General features: G+C 40.4%; 2 protein-coding genes and 1 long non-coding RNA gene across 4 annotated transcripts; 2 read left to right on the plus strand and 1 right to left on the minus strand.

Annotated features, from left to right (window-relative positions):
* Positions 1 to 1026: 1026 nt before the first annotated feature.
* Positions 1027 to 10447, minus strand: LOC309501468 (uncharacterized protein). 2 transcript variants are annotated; one of them, XM_082173590.1, is made up of 10 exons: positions 10314 to 10447; positions 5543 to 5733; positions 5084 to 5204; positions 4851 to 4957; positions 4675 to 4737; positions 4300 to 4383; positions 4031 to 4168; positions 3383 to 3603; positions 2451 to 2610; positions 1027 to 2085 (listed from the first exon to the last, which is right to left on the minus strand). In XM_082173590.1, the coding sequence occupies exons 2-10, from the start codon at positions 5730 to 5732 to the stop codon at positions 2036 to 2038; spliced, it is 1134 nt and encodes a 377-aa protein (XP_082029716.1). In that variant the 5' UTR covers position 5733; positions 10314 to 10447; the 3' UTR covers positions 1027 to 2035. The 2 variants fall into 2 exon arrangements, with proteins under 2 accessions (XP_082029716.1, XP_082029717.1); XM_082173591.1 differs by lacking the exon at positions 10314 to 10447 and having other exon boundaries at positions 5543 to 6131.
* Positions 10448 to 11828: 1381 nt separating this feature from the next.
* LOC309503824 lies at positions 11829 to 13118 on the plus strand. Its single transcript, XR_014207883.1, has 2 exons — positions 11829 to 12705; positions 12864 to 13118. It is a non-coding gene; the product is annotated as an uncharacterized lncRNA (long non-coding RNA).
* Positions 13119 to 13206: 88 nt separating this feature from the next.
* Positions 13207 to 23333, plus strand: LOC309498019 (alpha-2-macroglobulin-like). The gene is made up of 34 exons (XM_082168493.1): positions 13207 to 13416; positions 13639 to 13822; positions 13889 to 14045; positions 14157 to 14209; positions 14374 to 14394; positions 14496 to 14661; positions 14743 to 14827; positions 14900 to 15014; positions 15093 to 15213; positions 15295 to 15404; positions 15474 to 15644; positions 15723 to 15950; positions 16038 to 16250; positions 16329 to 16478; positions 18762 to 18887; positions 18960 to 19053; positions 19352 to 19499; positions 19594 to 19819; positions 19905 to 20028; positions 20099 to 20220; positions 20295 to 20346; positions 20442 to 20525; positions 20614 to 20790; positions 20931 to 21006; positions 21086 to 21242; positions 21310 to 21384; positions 21470 to 21632; positions 21714 to 21898; positions 21967 to 22185; positions 22270 to 22391; positions 22510 to 22591; positions 22680 to 22763; positions 22836 to 22941; positions 23025 to 23333. The coding sequence occupies exons 1-34, from the start codon at positions 13334 to 13336 to the stop codon at positions 23063 to 23065; spliced, it is 4320 nt and encodes a 1439-aa protein (XP_082024619.1). The 5' UTR covers positions 13207 to 13333; the 3' UTR covers positions 23066 to 23333.
* Positions 23334 to 27291: the final 3958 nt, after the last annotated feature.

Consider the following 27291-nt stretch of genomic DNA (forward strand, 5'->3'; position numbering starts at 1 on the left):
AGTTTTATTGCTTTTTCCGTGGTTGAAAAACACTGATTGATCGATATTATTTATGAGGCATAAATAAATACCTTTCAGTAAGTTGTACTGTATCTTTAAATAAAAAGTAACAGATGATCGGTTTACTTGAACTGAGGCGCTACAGCGATCGGTCACGTCACATTTACAAGCGCCAAAACTGTATTTATTGTCTGAATTTCGTAATAAAATGGAAAAAAAAATTCATATGAAAAGTAACCTGTGTGTTTGTGTTAGATATTAGTTTTTATGTGTTAGTATATAATCAATAAAGTATCCCACACAGCAAAAGGACTCCGCAGCGGATCGGCCGCGGAGGTATCGCGGCTTCCGGAACGGACCCGCGAAACGGACCCGTATCGGCGTCCACTTGCGCGCAGTGACGGATCCGCAATGAAGGCGGATCGTGGACCCGCCGTGGCTCCGTACGGCCTCCGCTCTGCATCCGCGATTATTGATACACATCCGCCGCGGACTCAAAAAATAGTGGCTCATTTGGCCCGGGGTCCATTTTGGACCCGTTTATCTCATTTTTAAAATCCCTTCTGTTCTTGCTGTAGGCTAGGATAAAATAGGATTAACTAAACTATAGGATAAAACCCAAAACTATCACTAGGCCTAAGTAACCTATGTTACTACAGCATATAGACCTTAAGCTTAAAATCTGCATTGCATTGCCTTGTATTTTTAACCTAACAATATTTATAGGCCTAACAGAAAAGTTCCAATACAAGACATACATTTACTGTACAAAAGTAATCACTACTCAATGGAAATATGAAATTGACATTTACATTTATGAAAAGTTGTAGGTTAAAGGCTATGCAGTTTTTGTTAAGTATATGTTGGCTTGGCTAATCTACATTCATTTTGCAGTCAACCTAATTTAATGCTTTATAGGCCAAGGTCGGTGCAAACATAAAATATTTGATCAATTAGGCTACAACTTCAATGAAATGCTGCACGATGCACAGCTAAACTATCAGAAAGTGAGTGAACAACAAGAGGTTCAATAAAAATGTTTTATTGTTAATCACTTCTATCACTCAGTTTGTGTGGATGGAGGCGGGACACGTCTCCTCGTTGCCCGATCTGCCGCCAGGTTGAACCACCTGATGGCGTGCTTTGTGACCTCCGCATCCGTGGCTGAGCGTGTCACTGTGTTTTTCCTCACAGCACCTGTAATAAAACAGACAGATATGTTTATGTTTATGGTATGAGATGGAATATTAAACGAAATATAGTAACACATAGCAGTTGAAGATGGAGATGACTGATAAAACAACATTTTTTTACTTTGAATTAGAAATGTCAAATAAAGATATATTGCGGTCTCTGCCATTGAGACATGGGTACGTTATAAGTGAAAGACACCTGAAGCGCGTTTCGTCTCAAATTTGCTGGTTTGAATGAGCCGAAAGCCAGCGCGCAAAGGGAGCGCGTGCAGCGTGTTAAAAGCTGTATCACCCCAGTTTCTACACATCTAACGTTAGCTCCTTTTATCAGGCACAATGGGATCTCTCTGTTCATTGAACAACAATGGTGAGTACAGAATCCAGCAGTTAATAACTGAGTCTTCTCTTACCACAGGACAGTAATGGCAGAATGCAGCGGCGGATAACGGGGTCTCTCTGTTCATAGAACAACAATGGTGAGTACAGAATTCAGCAGTTAATAACTGAGTCTTCTCTTACCACAGGACAGTAATGGCAGAATGCAGCGGCGGATAACTGGGTCTCTCTGTTCATAGAACAACAATGGTGAGTACAGAATTCAGCAGTTAATAACTGAGTCTTCTCTTACCACAGGACAGTAATGGCAGAATGCAGCGGCGGATAACGGGGTCTCTCTGTTCATAGAACAACAATGGTGAGTACAGAATTCAGCAGTTAATAACTGAGTCTTCTCTTACCACAGGACAGTAATGGCAGAATGCAGCGGCGGATAACTGGGTCTCTCTGTTCATAGAACAACAATGGTGAGTACAGAATTCAGCAGTTAATAACTGAGTCTTCTCTTACCACAGGACAGTAATGGCAGAATGCAGCGGCGGATAACGGGGTCTCTCTGTTCATAGAACAACAATGGTGAGTACAGAATCCAGCAGTTAATAACTGAGTCTTCTCTTACCACAGGACAGCAACAGCGGAATACAGATCTTCACAACGACACACAGAGCAGAACTTCTCCTTTCTCTAAATGATTAGTTCATCAATAACTAACCACTTATAAATGACTTACAACTGAACGTTATTATAAAGTTCAAAAGAGAACATCAAACGTCCAAAAAGTCTATGGTATAGGATCCAGTCTAAAAAAAAGGCTACACTGTCATATTGGGAAGATGGTTGCTGTGATTTTTAAGGCTGCCCTAACATTTACAAACTATTGACTTCCAACATATTTAATATTACTTTGAATTATATACTTACTGAAAAGCAAGGTCTTTGTTGTCATCCTATTGAATGACTTTTTGTTATTAGCCCCCTTCCAGTTAATTTGATGAGACACCTCATCTGTGAAGATCCTGCCCAGGATGTTCCAGGTCACCCTCTTCACATCCTGGCCTCCAATGGTGGCCAAAGAAGAAATCTAAAAGGCAAAGGCATCTTTTTTAAATAGACAGCAAGGTAAACATTTCTAAGCTCAAGTTGAATTTAAAGGTGCATTTAAAATATTTGTGTTCCTTTTGAAAGTGTCCAGAAATGTAGAAAAAGATAGAAAACTTCTATGTTTCTACTTTTGTCTCTAAAGAAAAAAAAATTCTTCTAAATGATGTTTTATTAAAGTTCGGGAGGAGCACATTCAGATAATTAACATGGGTGGAGAGGTGTATAGATTCAGCAGTCTCACCTCAATCCATTGCCAGTTTAGCAGCATCCCTCTGCCACCCCTTCTCCACACTTATAGTCCTAACTACTTACATACGGAGGGAGTACTCTGTGTTTGGGCCGAACTCTGAGCTCGGAGCCCTCTCCCCGGACAGCACGCCATATACACATTAATCTTTACCCCCTCTAATTGTAAGTGTGAACTCGTGAAACATGAAACATGTACTTGGATCACACCCTCATGGACCTGTGTCACCTTTAAACACATTAGCCATGTTTCCACTGTCGGGCCAGGGTCGAGCCAGGCTAGTGCGTGCCAGGGCCAGTCGCGTTTCCACTGTCACTTCCGAGGCTATTAGCCCGGCACGACCCGTTTAAAGCCCTGGCCCGACAGTGGAAACGCGGCTAATGTCAAACCAGGGAGATTGTCGCTCACAGACAGAATCTTACCACTGCTTCAATAGAATATTTGCAATAATCATGGACAATCAATAAACCTAATGGCACCATTCATATTAAATAAGAAAACTCACCACTCTCTGTCGAGCTGGGCCATTTGATGGTTCTTTTAAAAAGATTTCGAATGCCTCCACTGCCTCCAATTGTTCCAGGGGAAACTGGATATTTTCAGGCATCTCGACATCTGGCCCCGGGGTGCTGTTCAGCCTGCTGGTGAGGTAGTTCACCTTTGCCACAAGCTGGTCCTGTTGTTGTTTGATTGTTTCCAGCAGGCTAAGGATGTGGACCTCAGCCGCTGTTGACAAACATGAAATATAGCTAAAATGTAGTGCATTAAAATATATCATGTTTCAGTGTTTATCCTCATTACTCATAATACTGACATTAGTTAATGACAAAAGTTATTGTCAATAACTAGGGGTGGTGGTGGCGCAATGGATAAGACACATGCCTTTGGTGTGAGAGACCCGGGTTCGAATCCACTGTGAGACACCAATGTGTCCCTGAGCAAGACACTTAACCCCTAGTTGCTCCAGAGGCGTGCGACCTCTGACATATATAGCAATTGTAAGTCGCTTTGGATTAAAGCGTCAGCTAAATGAATAAATGTAAATGTAATGAATAAATGTCAAAGTTTGAAGAAAATATGTGATGGCTGTGGGAGTTTTTTCCAAAATTTTTGGCACAGAATGACCCTCTAGTATTTGTCAGTTATTGCTCACCAGAACAGGGAATGGTATCAGCCATTCTTCCCCCTCGCCATGTTGGTCTATATGTCAGGCTTGGACAGGCTTCCTCTGTTGGCCGCATGTTGAGGGCTGGTGTGGGGGGTGGAGGGAGTTGTGGAGGGACTGCCGTTCCTGATCCATAGTGAGGTGAGCGGTGTGTGAGAGGGGGACATTTTTTATTAAATGGTAGTAATCTGTTAATCATGACTGATAATACACATGGGGCCTTTCTATTCACTAATATTTCAGAAATCAGTCCCTACCTTGAGTAACTCTGCGCATGGTAAATGCGGGTGCAAGGAGTTGAGGTGGTAAAGGGTTTTGCTGTCCTGCCCCATAGTCAGGTGCTAAGGGAGAGAAATTGGTAAATGTCTGTGATCTGTTAACCATGGTAGTCTGCAAGGCTGCAAGCTACAGGGCAAACAATGGCAAACAAAAAAATCTCTGGTCATGCTAAACATGAATTTATGTTTCAACATTTTGGTATTCTACCTATTTCAACCCCATGAATGGATTGACATTGAAAATCTGAGATGGTAATGCAGATTTAATCTATTAATTTGAAACAGAGTGACCATTGCTGTGTTAATATTGATGGGGCCACTGTATTCAATATTATTTCGGAGAACAGTGTTTACCTAGACAGTTTTCTCCAGGTTGAGAATTTACTCTGCTGCCTGGCACTCGGCGAGATGGTGGAGCTAAAGGTATGGATACAAGGAGAGGGGAATATCTTTAGCACTAAGAATGTTAACCATATCTTTAATATTAATATTATGATATGTTATTTCGATGTTAAGAGATTATTCCTTACTCGGCCAGTGCAATTGGCTTGAGGCTTCAGCTGATACACCAGGCATCCTCAGAGATGCAAAGTCACCATTTTCTTCCTCACTCTCATCAGAGTCCCCAAAATGATGGCTGTTAAAAAAATGGCCAAATATACATAGTACAAGCATCTCTGGTCTATTTTTGAATGTTACGGGAAAGAACCTTCCTATTACTGCATAAACATAACAAAAACAAAACAGAACAGAACACACTTACACTGGCTTCCTGAATCTTTTTTCCGGCAGCTCCCCCTCCTGCTCTGCGTCAGACTGTAGGTCAGAGGTGTTGCAGCCAGTCTGATACTGATTCATTAGCCTAACGGCATCTTTGTAGTTGTCTAAAATTGATTATGTTAAAATGAACATGAGTTTCAAATTAGCTGTAGAGCTGCACAGAGTATTATTATTATTGATGATGATGATGATTATAATAATAATTATTATTATTATCATCTTTATTTAACCAGGTTGGTCTCATTGAGAACACAAAATATCTCTTACAAAAGAGACCTGACCAAGAATAGCATCAGTAGATATATATGGAATATTTTAAACAATGCAAGGCAAAGACAATTTCATGGGCATTTTCAGAAAATAGAAATAATACGTTATTTCAAGCAGAAGGAGAAACAACCATGAAATTATTTTTAAACAAGAGTTTTATGAATTGGCTTACCACAAGTTCTGACGATCTTTACGTCATATTTTGGCCAGTTTGGCTCATGCTTCTCATTGTTAGCGGCTGCCCTTTTCACCCGTTCAGTGCTCTTAAAGCTGGGCCAGTACACCATCCCATCATCATACCAATCAACTGGAACAACAGCAATGTCCTTGCTTGCTTGGAACTCAATTAGGTGAAAAGGCATCCTTAATGTAGAAAGAAAGAAAAGGGGTATTTATTAATCATCAAAAAGGAATAACATGACTAAAGCATGCACAAGTGTAAAGTGTATACAAATAAGCAAGTAAGATAGCCTGAAAGTTAACTAGAATGGTGCCCCAGGGTGGGAAGAAGTATAAGGAAGGAAAATGTACAGGTCATAATAGCTAGGTAGAACTTAAGCACAACTGTAAAGTAGGGTACTATTGCAATTTTTTTGGCAGAATGTGTTGGGGTGTTGTTTCATAAAAAAAATCATTGCATAATGTTAATAATTTAGTAATTATAGTCTATTGTATTGAGAAAGGTGGGACATGTATCAAATTGCATGTTAAATTCAGCATAAAATATCATTTCCCCTGGCATTTTATTTCGATGTTAAGAGATTATTCCTTACTCTGCCTTTTACAGGATAATATGTCATCTCATATTTTGAAAATGTGAAATTATGGGTGTAATCAGTGTATGGAAAAATACCAACTTTGTGAAATACTTACAGCAAATATTCATCCAGACAGAGTAATGGAAGTCATAGTCAGTAGTCAACTATATTATTAGAGTTTTTAACTTTAACTGATTGTTTAAACTGATTGATTGAACTGATTTGTGTGTTTTTTTTGTTTTTTTTTTCATTTAGTGGAGGAGGGGTATGGCCACGAAACCATCCCTGTATGGCAAGGCTACACATTTCTGTTGCAGCGCTGACACTTCAACCGACTTCAGCTCATCAGATTGATCATTTATGACAAATATGTTCATTCTGTCGGAGTTGAAGGGATATGTATAGAATGGAGACTGCCGGGAAAATTCAGTGTAAATAGCGTACACACCATTATCATTTTGGATAATGTTTTTGATAAGGCACACTTTATCCCCCACCAGAAACATGTTGTCCCCTGTTGTTAATTTGATGGTCCACCTTTCAACTCGCATTTCCCCATATTGCGCATTTACTCCCATGCCAACAACAATTGGGCCCACAAAATGCTCCCTTTTCAGTCTAATGTCTGCATCAGCATCCAATTTGGTAGCTGTAACTTCCGAAAGGCGCCGAATGAGTTGAGCTAAAGGGAACTCCGGTTTTCTAATGAGTTTTTTTATTTTCCCAAGGTGGTTCTCATATGGGAATGCTGAAAAAGAATCCAGACAGCCATGCCTCTTCACCTCGTCTGCCAGGTGGACCAGACAGTGGACATTGTATACAATCTGGTCTGTCCCATACAGCTCACCAAAATGGTTTACAAAAGATTTTAGCATTTGTCCAGCATAGTCAGCAAGGTTGAGATGTTCAGGGCTTATCAAAATAGATATAGCAGTTGACAGGAGCATGAAATTGTGGTACATGTTCCGGTCCAGGAATCCTGCCAGCACCACTGGGCCAGTGTACAGTAAGAACTGTCGGAATTCAGTCGCCTTCCAACGGTCCAACTCCCTAAGCGACCGTGGTCTCCTGGCAAACTCAATTGGCACGTAGGGCCTCATTGACTGGAGTTTGCCTGACATCCTGTCTACTATTAATGCCGGCAGTCTTACTGTTAACGGACCCCGGAGCCAGGTCTGGAGCAGTTTCCTTACAATGCCCAAACACACTAGATGCATATAATCCAAGGGAAACTGCGATACCATGCCAACTTTCACATTTTTAAATGGATGTGGCCCCTCGTGGTGGTGTAGTTCATCAACCTTCATATTGAATGAGATGTCAGTTCTCTGGGGGTGCTCTGATCCAGGGAACGTCATACGCCGGTTCTGGTATTGCCCTGGGTGTAGGCACTTATCGCACCCATGGTAAGCATTATGGGCCTTTGTTTTTTTTACAAAGGACCGTGCAGGGGCATCACAGATTACCGTGTGAAGCTTCATTTTAAGGTTCTTATCTCCAATGCAAAACCCAGCCTCTAGCTCCTGTAGTTCATTGACAAAATCAGATAGGAACTCTGTGGCCGAACTAGGTTTTTTCGGTCCACAGTAGGCCCCAATGACCACAGGTTCCTTCATGGGGACGGTAACCAGTAAGCCAAGGATGGGCCACAGCTGTACAGTGGAACTTTTAAATAAAGGTAGACCATCTATATTAATCTGCAGCCCCAATGTCATGCCCTCTGTCAGTGTTTTGGCATATTTGCTTATAGTGGCCTTCAAAGAGGGAAGGATGCCAAAGTGATGGTAGTTCCCCCCAGCCTTCTCCTGAATAGCATAATGTGTTTTTGTCTTGAGAAGGGTCCTACCATCCTTTGGCAGATTGGGATGGGTTATATGGAGTATACTCAGCAGTGCAGTCAGCGCAACAAGGGAAATGCCAAAACTCACTGCCCAGTTGGCAATGTTATCGGAAAGTGATGTTAGGTCATCATCATTTTCAGAATTCGAACCTGATGTCCCATCCCCATCACAATACATATCACCAAAATCTGCCTCCAATTCCATGTCCTCTTCAGTTAACACTTGCACCTCTGGCATTGCATGTGCAGCTGAAGAGGGTGGGGCAGTGTTCTCAGAAAGAACTCTGTCATCTGCCACAATTCCTGTCATGTCCATATCAGTCATGTCAGTCATGTCTGTCCTAATTTGATTAATCCTTTTTTGAACGTCTACACGTGTCCTTCGCCTTACGGTTGATAAGGAGACAGGCACAGTCTTTCTATTCATTTTTGTTCTAAGAGAGAAATTTCAAGAAAGACAGGTTGCAGGTTTTTTTTTCAAGAACGACAAGTTGCAATCAGGTGTGTAAAATTGATAATTGTTTCTAATGTTGCATTTAAATAAATACATTGTTGAATTGTGGTGTTTTCTGTTTCATTGCTACAAACTAGACAAGAACAGAGAAATAGAGCAACATTAAAATTTGGGATGCACTTCTTGATTCGGCCCCATGAATAGGTCTAGATTTACATTGAAAATTAATGTTTAAAAAATCTCAATCCAGTTGGGACGTTTTATTCGTGCCTTCGTGGACTATCTGCTTGGCTTTGACATTTCCTTTGTTTGTTTGAAAATAATTATATTAAGTTGGTATTCATTTAACAATAATAAAAAAAAATATCTAAAAAGTAGGTATTCATGAAGACCTAATATTTGTTTGATGTATAACAGGCCTTGTGATTTGAAACATTGGCTTTGATTTGTAACAATATTATGTCATGAGAGGGGGTTCTGCGAAAAATCAGCAGCTGAGCTGACCATACCTGCCAATAAAACCGGACATCAGCTGCTGTTAATAACCAGAAGTCGGAGGTGGATACCGCTTTTAGCTAGGCAAATAAGTTATTATTTCAATTTATATAATTTTCTTTTACTTATTTAAATAAACAAGGCCTACTTCTATCAGTAATTATTTTATTAAAAAAGGTTTATCAAATATAAATCAAGTAACGAAGATCATAGACATGATACAAAAAAACAAACATTAAGCTACATTTGAAATTATAAATTTCCCCTAGATATTCAGCAGCGTTCGTGCATAGAGGCTGTCGACCGGAAGGGGAGGACGTGCCAGGGCGGGAAGTGCCCTGATTAGCTCAAGCGTCTGAGCCGCCTCGCCATAGGTTCGTGCAGCATTTGCTGCAGCACAGCCAATGACCGCTCTAGACGCTCGTGTGTCTGCTATGCAACTTTACTCACAAAAAAATTGGCTTCAATATTCTCGAGAAAAGGAGTTTTCCCGTAATACAAGACCTCTCGGAACACAAATTTAATTGAGAAAGGTCATAACACTTGTATATTACTGTTAGTTTAACTGATTTTATTGTTCTAATTTGTAAGTCGCTTTGAATAAAAGCGTCTGCTATATGAATAAATGTAATTAATATAAAAGTCATTTGGTGTCCTTCCGCTGTTTATGAAAAGTCATAAAGTCGTAATTACACGACTCAGCAGAGCTGTCTGCTCTAACGTTACTGAACTCAAGCGAAATGTTATCCGCTCCCTCGAGCAACTAACGTTAACAGTGACAAGACGTCGTCACTCGCGAAGTTATGGCAACCAAATAACAGTATATTGTATATAATATATTATAATATATTTGCCTATAGGGAAAGTGACAAACAGCGACGAAAGCCGTGACATGAAATCCACACTCACAGGTCCCGTGAAATATGACAGCTAACGTTACAGCTTATTGGAAAATATAGCATTGTGGACACTGAATTTGATTAATTTAACTTAACGTTACTGTTTATCAGACCCCAGACGACACAAGAAATGTTTATGTTCACAAGGTATGGTTTCAATGTCACTTAGACGGTATAACATTAGCAGAAGCCCGCACTTTTGAGTTTGACGTTCAAATAGGCGGCATAGTTGTCTGAACCGACTCAAACAGTGATTAAAATGCTGTAACTTAATTTTCATTATATAAGAGGATGGCTGACACACACACGAGACAAAAATTGGCAAAATGCAAACTAAATAATGCACAGCTAGCTAGAAGCTAGCGCTAAACCATTAAGTGAACATTCTAAAGTTGTCCTAATATCAAACAACGTCATTACAATCATTAGTATACAGTGATTTAAAAAACAATGTTTACTGTGAATGTCGCAATATATCAATAAATCAATATACTTACTCAAAAGAGGGTTCAACACAACCGCGTCACAGCAAAAATATTCTCGACTGATAAATCGGTTCTTGGTGACGTGCTGTAGTCCAACCGTTGCAGTAAAAGGCGCGTCCGCGTCCGAGCATCCGGCATGGGTCCGCTCAGGACCATAGACTGTAAAAAAATATGGACGTAGTGTCTGTGACGTCACCCGTAGGTTTCTGAAGAGCATTTTTGAAGCCTAAAGTAGGCGGAGCCGGCCGTCGCCATCTTGGCCTTGCGTCACTCCCGGATAACAGAAAATAGGCAAAGAGGCGGGGCGTGAGTGGAGCTGAGGAGCCTTGCTATGATTCTGTACTATTCTGCTAGTTGAAAATGTATTATGCAGTAACTTAATATTACTCTGAGAGTGTGTGTGTGACAGTGATTTATGTGCTTAACGTTACATGTCAGTCACTCTCTTTTTATAGTCTATGGTGCGTCAGCGCGGCATTGCTCAAGTTCGTAGAGAGCTTATTCAGTCCGTTTTAAATTCTGATTTTGGCCGCCTCTCAAATGGGTTAAACCATAGATATATTGCCTATGAAGTTCAAGTAAATGCGCTAGAAAATCCGCGCTCATTCATGGATGTGCATTTATTGCATGGACGGAGAAAGCGCCGACATCTGCAGGATTTCATCTGACGGTACATAAGCATATGATATTATAATCTACCTGTTCCGTGAGAGCAGAACGAACGAGCCTTTATTGACGTTTTTAAATCTGAAAACTCCAAAAAGCAACGAAATTGTCAGACATCCATTAGTGCATGTTCACAGAGGAAAACAACTGAAATACTGCGCTGGTTGTTCTCTCGAACGATACTCGACGACAACGACGGAATCCTAAGCCGTGGGCGAAGTAATGGGTGTATTAAATTGTATGAAATAATCCCGGAAAAAAGCACAAAACACTGCAGAGATGGCAAGTTCAGCAGCTAAAATTTGCTGAGGTGAAGTGACGGCTAGTAACAACAGCAGACAAACGGCTAGCAATGACATCAGCGGGAATCCATCTGTCACTCAAGTGGCCACACCCTTAAATTATGCAGAACTTTAAATATTAATCAACTAAACGGATGAGTTATAAAAAAATTCACCCCCCTCACAGTTGTAATGAAGGGCAAAATTAGCTGTATAGACCAAAGCCACATAGAGATCCAGGCTGTAAACATGTTTTTTTCTGCTGTAAAGTTGGTCATTTTAACATGGGGGAGATACAGATTTGACTCACTTCTGCAGCCAGCCCAAGCGGCCAGTCAATGAATTGCAGTTTAACTCACTTCCGTGTTGGTTTCAAGAGAGAGACGGGGAGGTTGCCGCTTGCTCAGGACCCGCTGTTTGACAGTAGAATTTACGGAGCCTCCCGGAGGCGGAGCTGATCCTCTGGGCGGCGCCAAAACGAATTTGACAGTCACGCGGGTTTGGCGACTTGAACGCGGATCCGCATAGGAGTCTCCTGCTGTGTGGGATTGTTCGTATTTTAACAGAGAGATTACTTGTGTTAATCTGTTTACATCTTATTGTCTTGAACTTCGATTTAAGTTACCGATGCTTGTACCCGTGATTATTTCTTAATTTATTGTTAGCTGGGGATTAATTCTTTCTTGGCCAGGAAGATATTATATTTCCTAGAGTTAATACTTGTTTATGCTTTCTGTTCATTGGATGAACTGATAAAATTATCATACTATTGATTCTGCTACGGTAAATTCTGAAGATAATTAAAAATAATTGAATTATTAATTATTGATCATAATTCGTTATGAATAATAATTAATTCGATTTATACGTGGGCGTATAAACGCTGCAGTACAAAGAAAAAAACTTCTCAGTTTTAAGGATTCAATGATTGAATAAGTGCACTCAATAACGTCCACTATGGTTTCTACCACTACAAATGGCTGTCGACCCAAATACTGCCCTATTTGAGGATATATTATCAGGGCGATTTTGGATTCAGCCGTTGTCGTGTAAACATACCTTTAGTAATCCTGAAGATATTGATTAGCTTATTCAGGTGTGTTTTATTAGGGATGGAGCTAAACTCCGCAAGACAGTGGCACTCCAGGACCCCCTGGGATAGAGTCTCGTATTTGGACAGACATTTTATTGGACAGAGTAAGAGCGTGTGTTCAGGCTGCGTCCGAAACCTCATACTTCCCTACTATATAGTAGGGAAAAACAGTAGGCCAGCGAAAAAGTATGTATGAATCCTTAGTATTCATAAAAGAGTAGGCGAGAAGTTCCCAGATGGCCTACTGCTTCCGCCCAGATTCTGAAGCACTCAACGATGGATACTTTTCTATCCAAGGAGGCCACAGGAGAGGATACATCATAATCGAACATCGTGGAGATCAGCGACGAGTATACTAGTTTGAGTGAGTATACTAAAGAAATGAATTTTAAAAAAATCTGGGGGACCTGAAACAAAAATATAGAGTAAGATAAAACATTTTTTAACTTGTAATACAGAAAACAAATGACATTGTGCTGTTAAAATAAGTGCTTCTGTATTATGTTTTGTGCATTATTGTAGGATCTGAAATGTCTTTAGACTGATGTGAGCAGTGAGGATGGAGAGCCCAGAGCTGAATCCTGGAAACGATGCCATGGATGGAATCATCCATCACTCCACAGGCCCTTATTGACTAAAGCTTGCTCTACTATGCTTCGCTCACAGGAGTGTTTACTGTTGAAATGAGTCTCACAGGTTCAGTACAGGCTCTCTGTGAAACTGGGCCTACATCACTGGCAGTATTTAGATGTGTTTTAAATCAATACCAGATAGAAATCCTAATTAACAGACTAAATTAATTCCAGGTGGTGGTTAATCAATTAAATTAACTAAATGAATGCATTCCCTGACAATTAAGTGTATTTAAATATCCCTGCCTTCAGTACAAATGATTGAGAGAAGCAGCAATAAACAGTGGTAGAGTGTCTTCAGAGAAGCTCTCTGATAATTTTGAAAAAGACTCTTGATTTAGGTTTGGATGATTTTCCCTCATGGCTGTGAGGGAGACTAGTTTTTGGAAAGGACTCATTTTAGCCCTTTTTCTCTTTGCTGTTGATGGACAGAAACTAGGGCCGTAAGTACTGTTAAATGTGCTTTGAAGTGAACAAGCATTCTGTTGTCTGTTTTATGTTGGATTAACTAAACTTTATAGATGGTGAAAATGAGTTTTGTGAACTGATTGAAGCCTTCTTTCAATACCATTGTTAAAGATCACCACTCTTCATTTGTTGTAAACCAGTGATAAAATAGATGTCATGTGGTTTCTGAAACTAAACCTCTCTGTATTTTTCCACAGGTTATTCATGGTGACGTTCCCTGCAGTGATTGAGTCTGGATCTGATGCCAAATTATGCATAACTCTTCTGAAACCCCAAGAGAGCCTCACAATGACAGTTTCTCTGCTTGATGAGAAAAACAGGACAACTCAACTTGTGCAGCAGGTTTCTTCAACGTCGTTTCACCGCTCTTTCAGTTTCCAGGTCTGTCATGAGACGCATGTGCCTTTTTTCTTTTTTGGGTTTGTTGTTAACTTAGTTTCTTTACAGGCTCCTCGAGTAGATGGAGAAGTGGTGCAGAAGCTGAAGGTGGATGTTCAAGGGAAGGTCTTCAGAGCGACTGAAGAGAGAAAAGTCATGTTCAGACGTTACCAGCCTTTGACCTTCATCCAAACAGACAAACCCATCTACAATCCAGGACAAACGGGTGAGCTGTGAATGTCCCTTGGTTTAATATTAGAGGTGTAGAAAGTCCAATACGCTACAAGTATTGATAATCTTCAAGTGCATTGATGTGAGTTTATTGGTGTTTCTGCAGTGAATTTCAGAGTTGTCACTATGGATACCAGATTTGTGCCTTTTGATCAAATGGTAAGATCAGATGTTTCACCATATTGAGTGTTCTAGCCACAAAGAAACCTGCAAATTTAATGCAGGTTATTTTTACGTGCACTGTTTTGCACTTTCAGTGATTTTTGCAGCATCTGTGTGTTGGTGCTTTTTAAATGTTTAATATTCCTGTCTTTGTCTTGCAGTACAATCTGGTGGTAGTAGAGGTGAGTTCTGTTGGAAGTCTTTGAATGGAGCCAATGCAGCTTTTTGTACTTCTGCTTTGTTTGCTGTTTTTCCTCTGAGTTGTTAATTGTTTGGTTTTTAGGACAATAATAATAACCGGATTGGTCAGTGGACAAATGTTTCCTCAACGGGATGGATATTGCAGCTTTCTCATGAGTTAAACCCAGAGGCTCAGATAGGGATGTACACACTAAAGGCTTTTATTGGTGACCGAACAATCTCCCATGTTTTTGAGGTGAAAAAATATGGTAAGTCATTGTGTATAAATTGTGTAGCAGTTCAATGACACATCTGAGGTCTTGATCCAAGTCATCTGGTTTCTGGTTAAGTTTTGCCCAAGTTTGACGTGACCGTAAACACACCACAGACGTACAGCGTTGCAAATGTGGGACTGAAAGTTGAGGCTTGTGCCAAGTGAGTAACACCTCTATTTTCTTGTCTTGTGGTTGGTCAGTTCTTGATCTTGTTCCTTGTGATGTTTCTCAGATACACATATGGCCAACCTGTGCTTGGTCAAGCATTGGTGGAAGTCTGCCGTGAGCCATTTCCATATGTTGTGGTTCCTGATGTGACCCGTCGTTGCCTGACTAAAACTGCAAAGGTGTGACTCCTGCCTTACAGTGGAGGGTTTTCTTCTGCTTGTGCTTGACTTAAATGTGACTATTTGTTCTGCTACCAGATGAACGACACTGGCTGTGCCTCCCTTACCGTCGATACATCAGTGTTTTTCAACACCAAATTTGAAAATGATATGCAAGATACTTTCCTTGTAAATGTGAATGTCACTGAGGTGGGAACAGGTGAGCTATTGGCTGATCTGAACCAATGGTACTTGCTTAAAGTTTGTTTGCAGTTCACCTTTTTTCTATTGCATTCCCCAGATGTATTGATGTCAAAATCTGCAACAGTGTCCATTACGTTTGAAGTCGGCAAAGTCACGTTTGTGGACCTCCCAGATTATTTTGAAACTGGATCACTGATTAATGGAAAGGTAAGTTGAATCTTTGTCACAGAAGCCTTCACATTAGTTCCCTTTCCTAACCTTGATCATTCCCAACAGATCTCGGTGTCTCGTTTCGATGGTGCTCCAATTGCAAACAAAGCGGTTTATCTCCTGGATGGTAACAGCTGGCCCAACAAACTGCTGCTGAATCTGACCACAAACCAGAGAGGACTGGCCACCTTCTCCCTCAGCACTGCTAATCTTCCTAAAGCTGCTCTCAATCTCGTGGTACGATTTGCTCCGTTTTGTGACATGTAGACTTCTCCCTATCTCTCGCATGAAACAATGCCATTCGTTGTTCCCCAGGCAAGTGCGACTCCAGAGGTTGTTTATGGTTACAAATCACCATACTTCACTACAGATACAAGGGTTGTTCAGATTCTCCAACCTGCTTCTCCTGACAACCCATCACTTAGTGAACTGACTATAGTGAAGCTCGAGCAGCCACTCAAATGTGGTGCTGCGTTTCCAGTGACGGTCAAGTATTCTTTTGTTGGAGAGACTGGTGGCTACAGCACTGACATCATCTACATGGTGAGTGAACATTAGTGTTGTGTTTTTTTTTTTTCGTTTTTTTTCTGCACTGGTCAGTTTCAGTACCTTTTTGCACCCATTTGTCAGGTCATGTCCAGAGGATTGATCGTCCTCCATGGATTTCAGACAGTCACAGCAAGAGCTTCTAATACAGTCACGAGCGGCTCTGTGTCTTTCCAGCTGTCTGTCAGTGTTGATATGGCTCCAGTAGTGCAGATTCTGGTCTACTGTGTTCTGCCCAGTGAGATTGTTGTTGTTGGTAGTGCATCATTTGACACAGAAACGTGTTTCCAAAACAAGGTATGATGTGCACTAGCATCTTTTGTCTTTAAGTGGGGAATGGTGATGTGTTCTACAGCCTGTTGATTCTTGTTCCAGGTGTCTCTACAGTTCTCTCCTGCTACGGCTGTTCCTGCTGAGGGAAATGTTCTGACTGTCTCTGCTCAAGCAGGATCTCTCTGTGGCATCAGTGCTGTAGATCAGAGCATCCGGATCATGGAGCCAGGAAGACGTCTGAGTGCTGAAATGGTATCATGTGCCTCAATCAGATTTCCATTGTAGCAAATTAGCTTAAATATTAAAGGGGTGGTATAACGCCCTTTTCACAAGATGTGAAATAAGTCTTTGATGTCCCCAGAGTGTGTAAGTTTTAGTTCAATACCCCTAAGATATTTTTATATAGCATGTTCAATTTGTCATTTTTGAGGTGAGCAAAAATGCACCGTTTGTGTCTGTTCCTTTAAAGGCAAATGAGCTGCTGCTCCTGGCACAGAGGGCGGAGCTTCAACAGCTTGCACTCACACAGACATGCACTGAAAATTTCAAAAACTAAGCCTTTTGTTCAAACTGGATTCAAACAATGGAGAGACTCAAGAAGTGACATGTAGAATACAATGGGATGTTTCTGAATGGTTAGTTGATGAATTTATGTAGCGTATGTGTAGTTATCTTCTAGTCACTGATTAGCATATTCTGTCTTGATAATCTATAAACCGGGGGAAGGGTTTATGTAAATTGTAGGGTTGGTGATGTCACTAACCCGGGAGGAATGTCGTGTAGTCCCTACCAGCCGTTTGTCCTTAAAGCGATTTCTTTAAAAGCAAATATCTCCCTTTGCTTTGAGCACTGTAACTTTGCAGATGTTTATGCTCAAACAGAAACATTACACTAACAAGTTAAGTGAAATCATAATCAACCACCCCTTTAATAATCATAACTTATTATATTTGGATCAGTTAATAGAATTAACTTAATATAGTAATTACTATTACCATTAACCTGTTTGTCCCATAAATTAGATTTTTAATTTTCTTTCTAAGAAATGTACATTTCCGGTGTATGGGAAGTCTTTCTTACTGTTCAATACTCAGAGCAAGTAGTTAAAATCTGCATGATTAGCGACTCCAGTATATGAGCATGAAACATGGACAAATTTACATGTGACATGAACAAGACTTTAACTAAACTTAAACTACTCTAACTTGCATGCATTCAGTTTACCAAGAGAAGAGCTGAAGCAGAATACAGGAAAGCAAGAAGTTGTAGCATTGTTTGAAATTCAGTAGATAAACGGCCTTGAGCAAACCATCAGTTTTGTTCTAACACTCCCTTTAAAAGGGGCAAGGATACTTAATGTATCAAATAATGAGACTAAGTTTGATACTTGCATGTCTCGCCCATTTGAGTAAAACTGTCATGATGCAATTTGTTGAGGCTCCATTTGATCTTTGCTGATGTCTTGATGAGAGAATCAATGGGAGTCAGAGACTTTGGTGAATGGAAAGAAAAGGCCACAGCCTGGCACAAATGGGAGTCAGAGACTTTGGTGAATGGAAAGAAAAGGCCACAGCCTGGCACAAGCATGGGGGTCCTTAAACTTCTAGTTCAGTCCCTTTCTGAGAAATCCTGATGTGGAGATGCTAAGACATTATCTTTTGATCATTTATTTTTTAAAGCATGAAGATGTCACACCCTTTGGAGGTGTGAGCCAATAAGTTCCCTTTGGAGGGAATTTCTTGACGGCCCTTTGTTCTCGCAGGCTGTTGAATGTAATTTGATTGGGTGTTTAAAAGAATTTTCAAGATTCTTATACAATGTGTCACAAAGTTAGCAAAATGTAAATAAACTCCAATCTTTGTCCCCATTTGTTAAGAGTCCAAACATGCTACACATGATTTTTGGTTAACCATAGTATGTATGTCTGAAACAATCTAAAAGAGAATGAATACATATGCCAAACCCCATAAAAGGGAAATCATGAGATGGGGGAAAATTGGATACATGTTTATACATTTCTCATGTTGTATGTATTATAGGATAAAGGTTTATTTCTCATTCTCAGCAAGAACACATCTCTGCAAATTCTTTCTGGGTCATAAGTCTTGTCAGTCTTAATGTGTCCTGTAACAGTATTTTAGGGATTCGTTTGGGATGTTAGTTTTGGGGAAGTTTCATAGACCTTTGTTAGTGAGTTTGCTGGATTATTCATTAAATATAATAATTTGTCTGATTGGTCCAGATGCTACACATTTTTAGACCTAAACTTAAGTGGCATTCTAATCAGATGTGTGCCACATTAAAATATTCCGTTTACTGCAGATCAGAGATGGGGAAAACCCTGACATGCCATCACTGAACTACTTTTCAATTTGATTAAACTTAAACTTGATTAAACCTTAAAAAGGACAGACACTTGTCCTTTTTAAAATGTGTTATCACTATGACTTTGCTTTTTGAAAACCTACAGTACATCTTACAAACCTACAGTACATATGTGACTTACTACTAGAAGACAACTTTCTCTGTTCTCAGGTGTTCAACTTGCTCCCAGTGCGGTCACTATCTGATTATCCATATGAAGTTGAGGATGAACAGGAGTGCCTAAATGTTCGACCCCGTCGGGCTGTTCCTACAGACCAAGCCTCCGAAACCTTCAAGGTATAAAACTGTTCATTATCCTGTTTACTAAACTCACCTTAATCTTCAAATGTTTTTCTCTTGCTCTGACAGAGCATGGGGATGAAGGTTGCCACAAATTTGCCTATCAGAGTACCTGAGTGTGTGATGTACAGAGGCCTGAATTATTATCGCAACTTCCGTGATGGTATGTCAGTTTGTTTGTTGCTCTCATAGACTCATGACTTGAAAGATTCCTTAAGTTTATTATAGTTGGTAGCTTCTGTGATCTGAAACTGCAAGTCATTTGGAAAAACTCAAAGTCTCTTACATAGTAACAGTGTATATTCAATTTTATTATTAATGTGCTATGTAAAGTCACAACTAATCAGTTTTTTTTTTTTTTTTTTTACAACTGCCCAAACATGCATATTTGAATTTGTATGAACCCTGTTTTATCTGCAGACACTAGGACAGTTTGTAGTAAAATTGCTGGTCTCTTTCAGTAATGTATTATCGTAAGCCTGTAGCCATGGCGATGGCTGGAATGGCTCCTCCAGAAGCAGAAAGGGCTGGAGGTGACACTTCCTCTTTTGATGTGACCGTCAGGACTTACTTTCCAGAAACCTGGATCTGGCAGCTTGCTCAAGTGGGGTTAGTAAAACCTTTTGTTCCATCTAAAGCTACTTTCGCACAGTTTTTACTTCTCCTGTCCCCCTCATTTATAGTTTTGAGTCCTTGTCTTCAGAGCGACTGGATCCACACGAGTTCCCCTCACTGTTCCTGACACCATCACCACATGGGAGACGGAGGCGTTCTGTCTGTCCTCAAAAGGTTTAGGTCTTGCTCCTCCTGCTCTGCTGACTGTCTTCCAGCCCTTCTTCCTGGAGCTCTCCCTGCCATACTCCATCGTCCGTGGGGAGTCTTTTGATCTGAAGGCCACGGTCTTCAGCTATCTGTCCAAGTGCATCATGGTCTGTCATGGTTTCTTTATATACTGTAATGGATCTGTATAGAGAAGGTCATGTGTATTTGCTCCATGTGCTGTTTCATTGGCAGGTTAAATTAACTCCAGCTTCATCCACGGCCTTCACTCTTAAACCATATACTGATCCGTATTCATCCTGTATTTGTGCCAATGGGAGAAAGACCTTCAAATGGGTTCTCTCAGCTTCGGTTCTCGGTCAGTTTTGGACCGTCTGTTTCCAAATTTAAAGTTAGTGGTGTTGCTCACTTCCTGTCTTGCACTGCAGGAGCTGTCAATGTGACTGTCAGTGCTTCAGCTGAAGCATCCCAGACTCAATGTGGCACTGAAGTCGTGACTGTGCCGACAAGAGGACGCATTGACGTAGTCACTCAAAGTCTACTTGTCCTGGTGAGTGTTACCAGCCTTCTGGAGTTTGATCATGATCTCATGCTGATTTACTGATGTGGTGTTATTGTTTATAGCCTGAAGGAGTTGAAAGGACAAACACCCAGAGTTGGTTACTGTGTCCAAAGGGTTTGTTTGCACTCAATGATTCCCAAATACATTCTCCCTGTATAGCCAAACATTAGCCTAGCACTCAATGCTGATCCATTCTGTTCGGTCTGCAGGAAAAGATCTTTCTGAAGATGCGACTCTGACGTTTCCAACAAATGTGGTTCAGGGATCAGCCAGATGCTCAGTTTCAGTCCTTGGTAAAGCATTTCATTGAGTAGAAACTGACAGGTAATATTTAGCAGAATAACTGTTTCTGATGTGGGTTTAATGCTTGACCTCGTGTAGGGGACATAATGGGTCGTGCACTGAAGAATCTAGATGGATTATTACAGATGCCATCTGGCTGTGGAGAACAGAATATGATCATTCTTGCTCCGAATATTTACATCCTGCTGTACCTGGAAGTCACGGGGCAACTCACCGCAGCCATCCGAGAGACCGCCACAGGATACCTTCGGAGTGGTATGGGCGAGCAGATCCATTTTCAGTGTTGGGGAGACAATCTTCATGACTTAGTCTGTGATTCCCATCAAAGCGGTCAAGACTCCTTAATAAGCTCTCATCTCATCCCCTGCCCCATATTTTTTTTTTCTTTTGAACAGGATACCAAGGACAACTAAACTACAGGCACAGTGACGGCTCATACAGCACATTTGGTTATGATGCATCCAATACATGGTGAGTTTCATGCCGTTATTCTAGTTGTGTAACCTTTGTCACAAGCGGTTTGTTCAGTTTAAACTTTCTCCACGGCCAGGTTGACCGCTTTTGTCATGAGGTCTTTTGGTCTAGCGAAGCGTTTCATCTTCATTGATCCGAATGTCCTTCAGAGTGCAAAGGACTGGCTGATAAGCCAACAGGGTGCAAATGGTTGTCTCATGCAACAGGGAACTTTGTACCACAACGACATGAAGGTACATGTGTTATCAAATGGACCTTAACCATTTTTCCAAGATTGTTTTTAATCTGTTTGTGTTTTAGGGTGGAGTTGGTGATAACGTGACCATGACTGCCTACATTGTTGCATCGCTGCTTGAACTAGGCATCCCCGCCACAGTAAAAACATCTCCAGTAGTTGTATGAGCTCCTTGCAGATGGCCTTCCTTTTCTCGCTGTTGTCTGATATCTGCTTTGCTTTCAGGATCCCGTCATTACCAACGCTCTGTCATGCTTGAGGCCTGTCGCCGGGAACCTGGGAAACACTTACACCACAGCTCTGCTGACCTACACCTTCAGTCTGGCTGGAGAGACCACCACTCGATCACAGCTTCTAACAACCTTGAACAATGTTGCCATTTCTGAAGGTAAGATTTACCCGCTTTTTTTTTTTGTTGAGAAGTTCAAGTTCTTTGTCATCGACTTTCTCTCCTTCATCTCATCCTAAGGCACTAAGCTCCATTGGTCTCAGACAACATCTGGTGATACTCTGGCGGTGGAGATCAGCTCTTACGTGCTGCTAGCGGTTCTCGCTGTTCAGCCTCTCACGACAGCTAATCTGGGTTATGCTAACCGCATTGTCAACTGGCTTGTGACCCAGCAGAATCCCTATGGAGGGTTTTCCTCCACCCAGGTGCCTCTGACTACCAAACATGAGTGCAATCATTTATGAGGAGTTTTTAATCTGGTGCTTGTTTTTAGGACACTGTGGTGGCTCTTCATGCCCTGTCTGTGTACGCTGCTCAAGTGTTCAGCTTGGATGGCTCCAGCACTGTTACCGTACAGTCCTCAGTAGTAGGAGACTCTTATAGCTTCAAAGTGAATCGGGATAACAGGCTGCTGTATCAGGAGAAGCTGCTGAAGAACGTTCCTGGCAAATATAGTGTTAAAGTGTCAGGATCCACTTGTGTGTCTGTGCAGGTATGCATCTTAACCCTCTATTTCTGTTTCTTTTGTGCACATCCAAATCTGATTAGTCTTGTCTGCCCTGCCCCCATACCGTAGATTGCATGTTTCTACAACATCCCGACACCCATTAAAGTCTCCAGGACACTGAGTGTTGACACAAAGGTGACTGGAGACTGCCGACCGCTTGGGGCCAATCTTATTTTGAACTTCACAGTAAAGTAAGAACAGCTTTGGCTTGGTGTCCTGAAACCAGCTCTTGTTTGACTCCTTCAAAAGGATCCTGCATTCTTGATTCTGTTGACCTAAACCTCTTTATTCCCCATCACTATCATTCAGATACGACGGTGTAAAAACAAGCACTAACATGGTTCTAGTGGACATTAAGCTCCTGTCGGGCTTCACAGCAGATACGTCACCGGTTCGTAGGTTTAAGATTTAGAAAATCCCAAGATGCTTGAAGCTCCTTCAGATGTAATTGTGTCTTTAAATGATGGTCTTTTCCTTAGCTTGGATCTCCACCCCAATCGTTTGCCCCGCTAGTGGAGAGGGTTGATGCTGAAGATGATCATGTCCTAGTGTATCTGAAAGAGGTGAGATTGAGACACTAGGTATATTACTAGCTGCCATCTTTCTCATATGCTGCTGTTCATCCTTTCTCGTAGGTTCCCAAAGGCGTCCCCAAGAGTTTCACTCTGCAGCTGAAACGGGTTCTTGCAGTAAAAAATCTCAAGCCAGCAGTCATCAACGTTTATGACTACTATCAGACAAGTATGCTTTCATCCTAATCATTCACTGCTCTAGCTGAATTCACTATTGAACATGATCCCACTAGGTTAATGTTCTTTTTTCAGGTGATTCGTTTGAGACCACCTACATGTCTCCCTGTCCATGATTTGATTCAGTACTGGCTGTATGACACGTGACTTAATTAAAACTGCTTTTATACAACCAGTTCTTTTGTTGCCTGCTTTTGTTCCTCATCTGTGTTTATTTGAAGCAGGTTTATTTTCAGTGTTCATGTTTCTATTTGTCCTGTGACCAAGTCTTTACTTGGGCAGTGGCTGTTAACTTTTGTTGTTGAAAGTTTAACTTTAGACTGCAACTAAGCTTTTTTTTTTTGGACTGTTTAAACTTTCTAACCATGGTAATCAACTTTTTTTTGTTATTTATGAAGGCATTTACTTAGACATATAGCCAGTTTTACTGTAACAAACCAAAAAGCAATAAATGGACAGTACCAGAAAAATGTAGTCATTCTTCAAGGAGTCTCTCAGTGCAGTTTTAATTTGACTATAAATGTATATTAGTAGTTGATATGGTGTCAATGTTTGACCTCAGGTAAGTGCACTTAATTGGACAGCCCTCATGTTTGCTGTGCCATTGCCACATGGCCCAGTTCTGGTTGATACATGTCATTGCTGATGGGGTTCCAGCTTGGACACATTCAGGCCAAGCTTGCCATGTGGGTGTATTTATGAATACTTGTCTTCTAATAAATGTCAGTGTCATTAAGACAACACAGGACCACTATAGTAACAACCTCATCTCTCATTTACTGTTAAGTTTATCGCTCCTAGGCAACTGGCTACTTAGACCTGTAACATGATCATAATTATGTATTGTGTGTGTATATAAGATATTATGCATGAAACTTTTGTAAGTGACATTTAAGCTGAACAAATATTTAAATTTGTTAAATTAAGAGATGTTAAAACCACGTTACCGTATGTCATCCTAAAAGAACAAATTGAGACAAACACATTGTAGTTATGCCTGTTTCCTGGATCAAACCTAAAAGACAGACTCTCAAAACACAGTATTAGTGTGGACTGAAAAAAAAAACGCCTGAATCAACTAACCTTTCACATAAAATAACCAAGTTTACATTTATATTGAAATCATATTTAGAGACATGTACAAAAATTGTTTTGTTAAGGCCAATGATCTTTATTAAATATATCTGACTTAAAAATAAAGTGGTTGAAACAAACTTAGCTTATACAAGTCTTTAATGTCATGCTGGATGTTGAAGAATCTGGATTCTAAGGCATTAGTAAAGCCAATAAAAAATGGCGTGAAACTGATATCATCATAAAATATTGTATTATATTAAAAATATATTTAACATTTAAGGCAAAACTCCTTTTCCAAAAGTATTTACCATATCTGAACTTTGACCCTTTTTTTTTTAGGGTGCCACCGTTTATAAGTGACTGTCCTATTAGGGTAGCCTATTCATTTTTGGCAAAATTGTCTGAAATTTCAATAATCAAATGCATTTTCACTATCTGAAAATTAGTGAAAAGGTCTTATAGTTGTTACAAACCCCACTATTAAAGTGCTCGTTAAAGGAGGGGGATAAGCAACAAAGTCACACGATGCAAAATTTAACAGTTTTAACTTTTTTTTTTTTTTTCTTGGAACAAGACTCGCGTATCAGCAGGCAACCGATAATGTTGACAGAAATAAACAAACATAGACCAACAAAACATTGAAACACAGCTTATTAGTGTTTGGCAGAAACATCATGACGCACACAGGGCTCTCTCATCACTCCTCTCAAGTCCTTCTCCCTCTGACAGAGCTGAAACAGCGATCACGCCGCTGTGGAAACAAATCGTAATTGGTCAACGTCCGCTCTCTCATTATACATCCGGCCCAGAACATCACTGAACAGGCTGCAGGGGCGTGGGGCGGAGCCTAGTCCGAAAGAGAGAGAACCAGATCAACCAAAGAAATAGAAGTACACACAAATAAACATAAGGCTCAGGCCGTAACATAGTTTAAACAAAATATTAAAAAGCTTTATTAACATTCCATTTCATCTTGTGCTACTATATTTCATTTCGAACCTACAATTAATTTGGATTTTTTTTTGCAATTTCCTCCAAAAATCAATGGTAATGGCATTGAATCAATGTTACAATGTGATTTTTGTTCAACATCAGGCTTGCACTCTCTGAAAATGAAACAAAACAATATATACACACTGAAAAAGAAGAGCATTGTTGATTTTCACTTGTGCTACAATCATTGGAATTTGGAATTCCAAGAAAGAAACAATGTTAAAGAGGTTTTTAATGTTTTTTTGAAAGATTGAGACATGTTTTCCCTACTTTCCAGGCAGCGAAGTTGCATCTGAATTTTTCTGTCTAACTGCCAGCAACCATATCACCCTGTAGCCCAAGACTAGTTGCCCACTGAAGCTAAGCAGGGTTGAGCCTGGTCAGTACCTGGATGGGGGGAGTCCTGGGAAAACCAGGTTGCTGCTGGAAGAGATGTCAGTGAGGCCCGCAGGGGGCGCTCACCCTGTGGCCTGTGTGGGTCCTAACGCCCCAGTGTAGTGACAGGGACACTATACTGTCAAAGAGCACCATCCTTCAGATGAGACGGAAAACCGGTCATTAAAAATCCCATGGCACTTCTCGTAAAGAGTAGGGGTGTAACGCCGGTGTCCTGGCCACATTCCCTCCATTGGCCCTTACCAATCATGGCCTCCTAATAATCCCCATCCACTGAATTGGCTCTATCACTCTCTCTCCTCTCCACCTATAGCTGGTGTGTGGTGAGCGCACTGGCACCGTTTTTCTGTGGCTGCCATCGCATTATCCAAGTGTATGCTGCACACTGGTGGTGTTGAGGAGAGATCCCCTGATATGATTGTAAAGCGCTTTGGGTGTACAGTAGTACATATGAAAGTGCTATATAAATGTCTCCATTCATTCATTCATTGTCAAGTTTTTGACATTTTCACATCCAAGATAGCAAGCAACCATCGAAAAAATGTTAAATCGATGTTAATGGGTCAACATAAGTAATTTCATTTCATGAAGTCATACTTTTTGGAGCATTTTCTTGTCAGTGTAGTGAGGCAATAGGCAGTGTCATATTTCCTGACCTCTGATTGTATTATGGATCACATCTTCCAAACTGGCAAAGGATCTGCTTGACTTCCACAAGAAACTATGACTTATATTCTTCATCTTTGCCATCACCCTCACTGCTTCTATCCTCCTTGATCTTCAACTTCTTCCTTTCTTATACGGCCTTGTTTTCTGATGCACTCCCTTCACTATCATCAATACTTTCTGGAAAAGGTACAGCTTTTCCTCTCTGTCTTCCATAAAATCTTACTAACATAAACCTAAAACACAGGCAAAAAGGCTATTATACTGCCTGCCAGTAATGAACAATAGTGGATTAAACAATAGTGAACAATGTTCCCTATAGTCTCCTAAAAGGACTTTGTCATTTATGCATATGTAACCTGTTGTATCACTCTATTGTAGGGTTCTAAATAAACTGATCAGGGGTGCGTTTCCCGAAAGCATCGTTGGCCAACTATGGTCGCAAGTTCATCGCAATGTCCATTGAACTCTATTGGTAACGACGGAACTTGCGACCATAGTTGGCCAACGATGCTTTCGGGAAACGCACTCCCGGTTGAATGGGCACAGTATAGTTAACATCAGTGTTGGGCAAGTTACTTAAAAAAAGTAATTAGTTATAGTTACTAGTTACTTCTCACAAAAAGTAACTGCGTTAGTAACTGAATTACATCATTAAAAAAGTAACTAATTACCAGGGAAAGTAACTATTGCGTTACTTAAAAAAAACAAAAAAGTTTAAATATAAGACATTTCTTGGATACCCCCAATATGAAATGTTAAATTAATGAAATTGACACTAAATAGAACATCTTATTTTTATAAAACATTGTACACTAATCTACACTATTTTAATGTTGCGGTGGGACAATGTGAGAGACACCTATTAACTTAAATATTAAAATATTTTCATTACTATAGTGCAACAATAAAACAATAGATGGTTTAGAACTTTTAATATTTATTGCACAGACCACAACTAGCCAACAAATAAGTCTAAAAATAAATGATGCTTCTTAAGAAATGTACCAAAAATAAATAAATAGTAGCCTAATAAAAATATACATACACTAGTGCATATAATTAAAATAAAACTCCCACACCTTTACAACTGGTAGACATTCTGTATAGACTACTTGAAGTATTTTCTTCCTCACAATAGTAAGTTTAACAAAAAGTGCTTTCAATATAATACTGAACAATGTATCAACATAAATAATATAATATAATC

The sequence above is a fragment of the Leuciscus leuciscus genome (genome assembly GCF_965113295.1).
Source record: "Leuciscus leuciscus genome assembly, chromosome: 1".
In the NCBI taxonomy this organism is placed as follows: Eukaryota; Metazoa; Chordata; class Actinopteri; order Cypriniformes; family Leuciscidae; genus Leuciscus; species Leuciscus leuciscus.

What these genes read in the sequence shown, in the direction of transcription:
- LOC309501468 (XM_082173590.1), bottom strand. Translation starts at nt 5,732, where the DNA reads ATGCCTTTTCACCTAATTGAGTTCCAAGCAAGCAAGGACATTGCTGTT. An exon ending in GCCCAGCTCGACAGAGAGTG is followed by an intron (nt 2,611 to 3,382) that starts GTGAGTTTTCTT and finishes TTTGCCTTTTAG; the next exon opens with ATTTCTTCTTTGGCCACCAT. An exon ending in AACAAAGACCTTGCTTTTCA is followed by an intron (nt 2,086 to 2,450) that starts GTAAGTATATAA and finishes TTCTATGAACAG; the next exon opens with AGAGACCCCGTTATCCGCCG.
- LOC309498019 (XM_082168493.1), top strand. Translation starts at nt 13,334, where the DNA reads ATGGCTGTGAGGGAGACTAGTTTTTGGAAAGGACTCATTTTAGCCCTT. An exon ending in GCCTGACTAAAACTGCAAAG is followed by an intron (nt 15,015 to 15,092) that starts GTGTGACTCCTG and finishes TTCTGCTACCAG; the next exon opens with ATGAACGACACTGGCTGTGC. An exon ending in GAGGGTTTTCCTCCACCCAG is followed by an intron (nt 21,899 to 21,966) that starts GTGCCTCTGACT and finishes GCTTGTTTTTAG; the next exon opens with GACACTGTGGTGGCTCTTCA.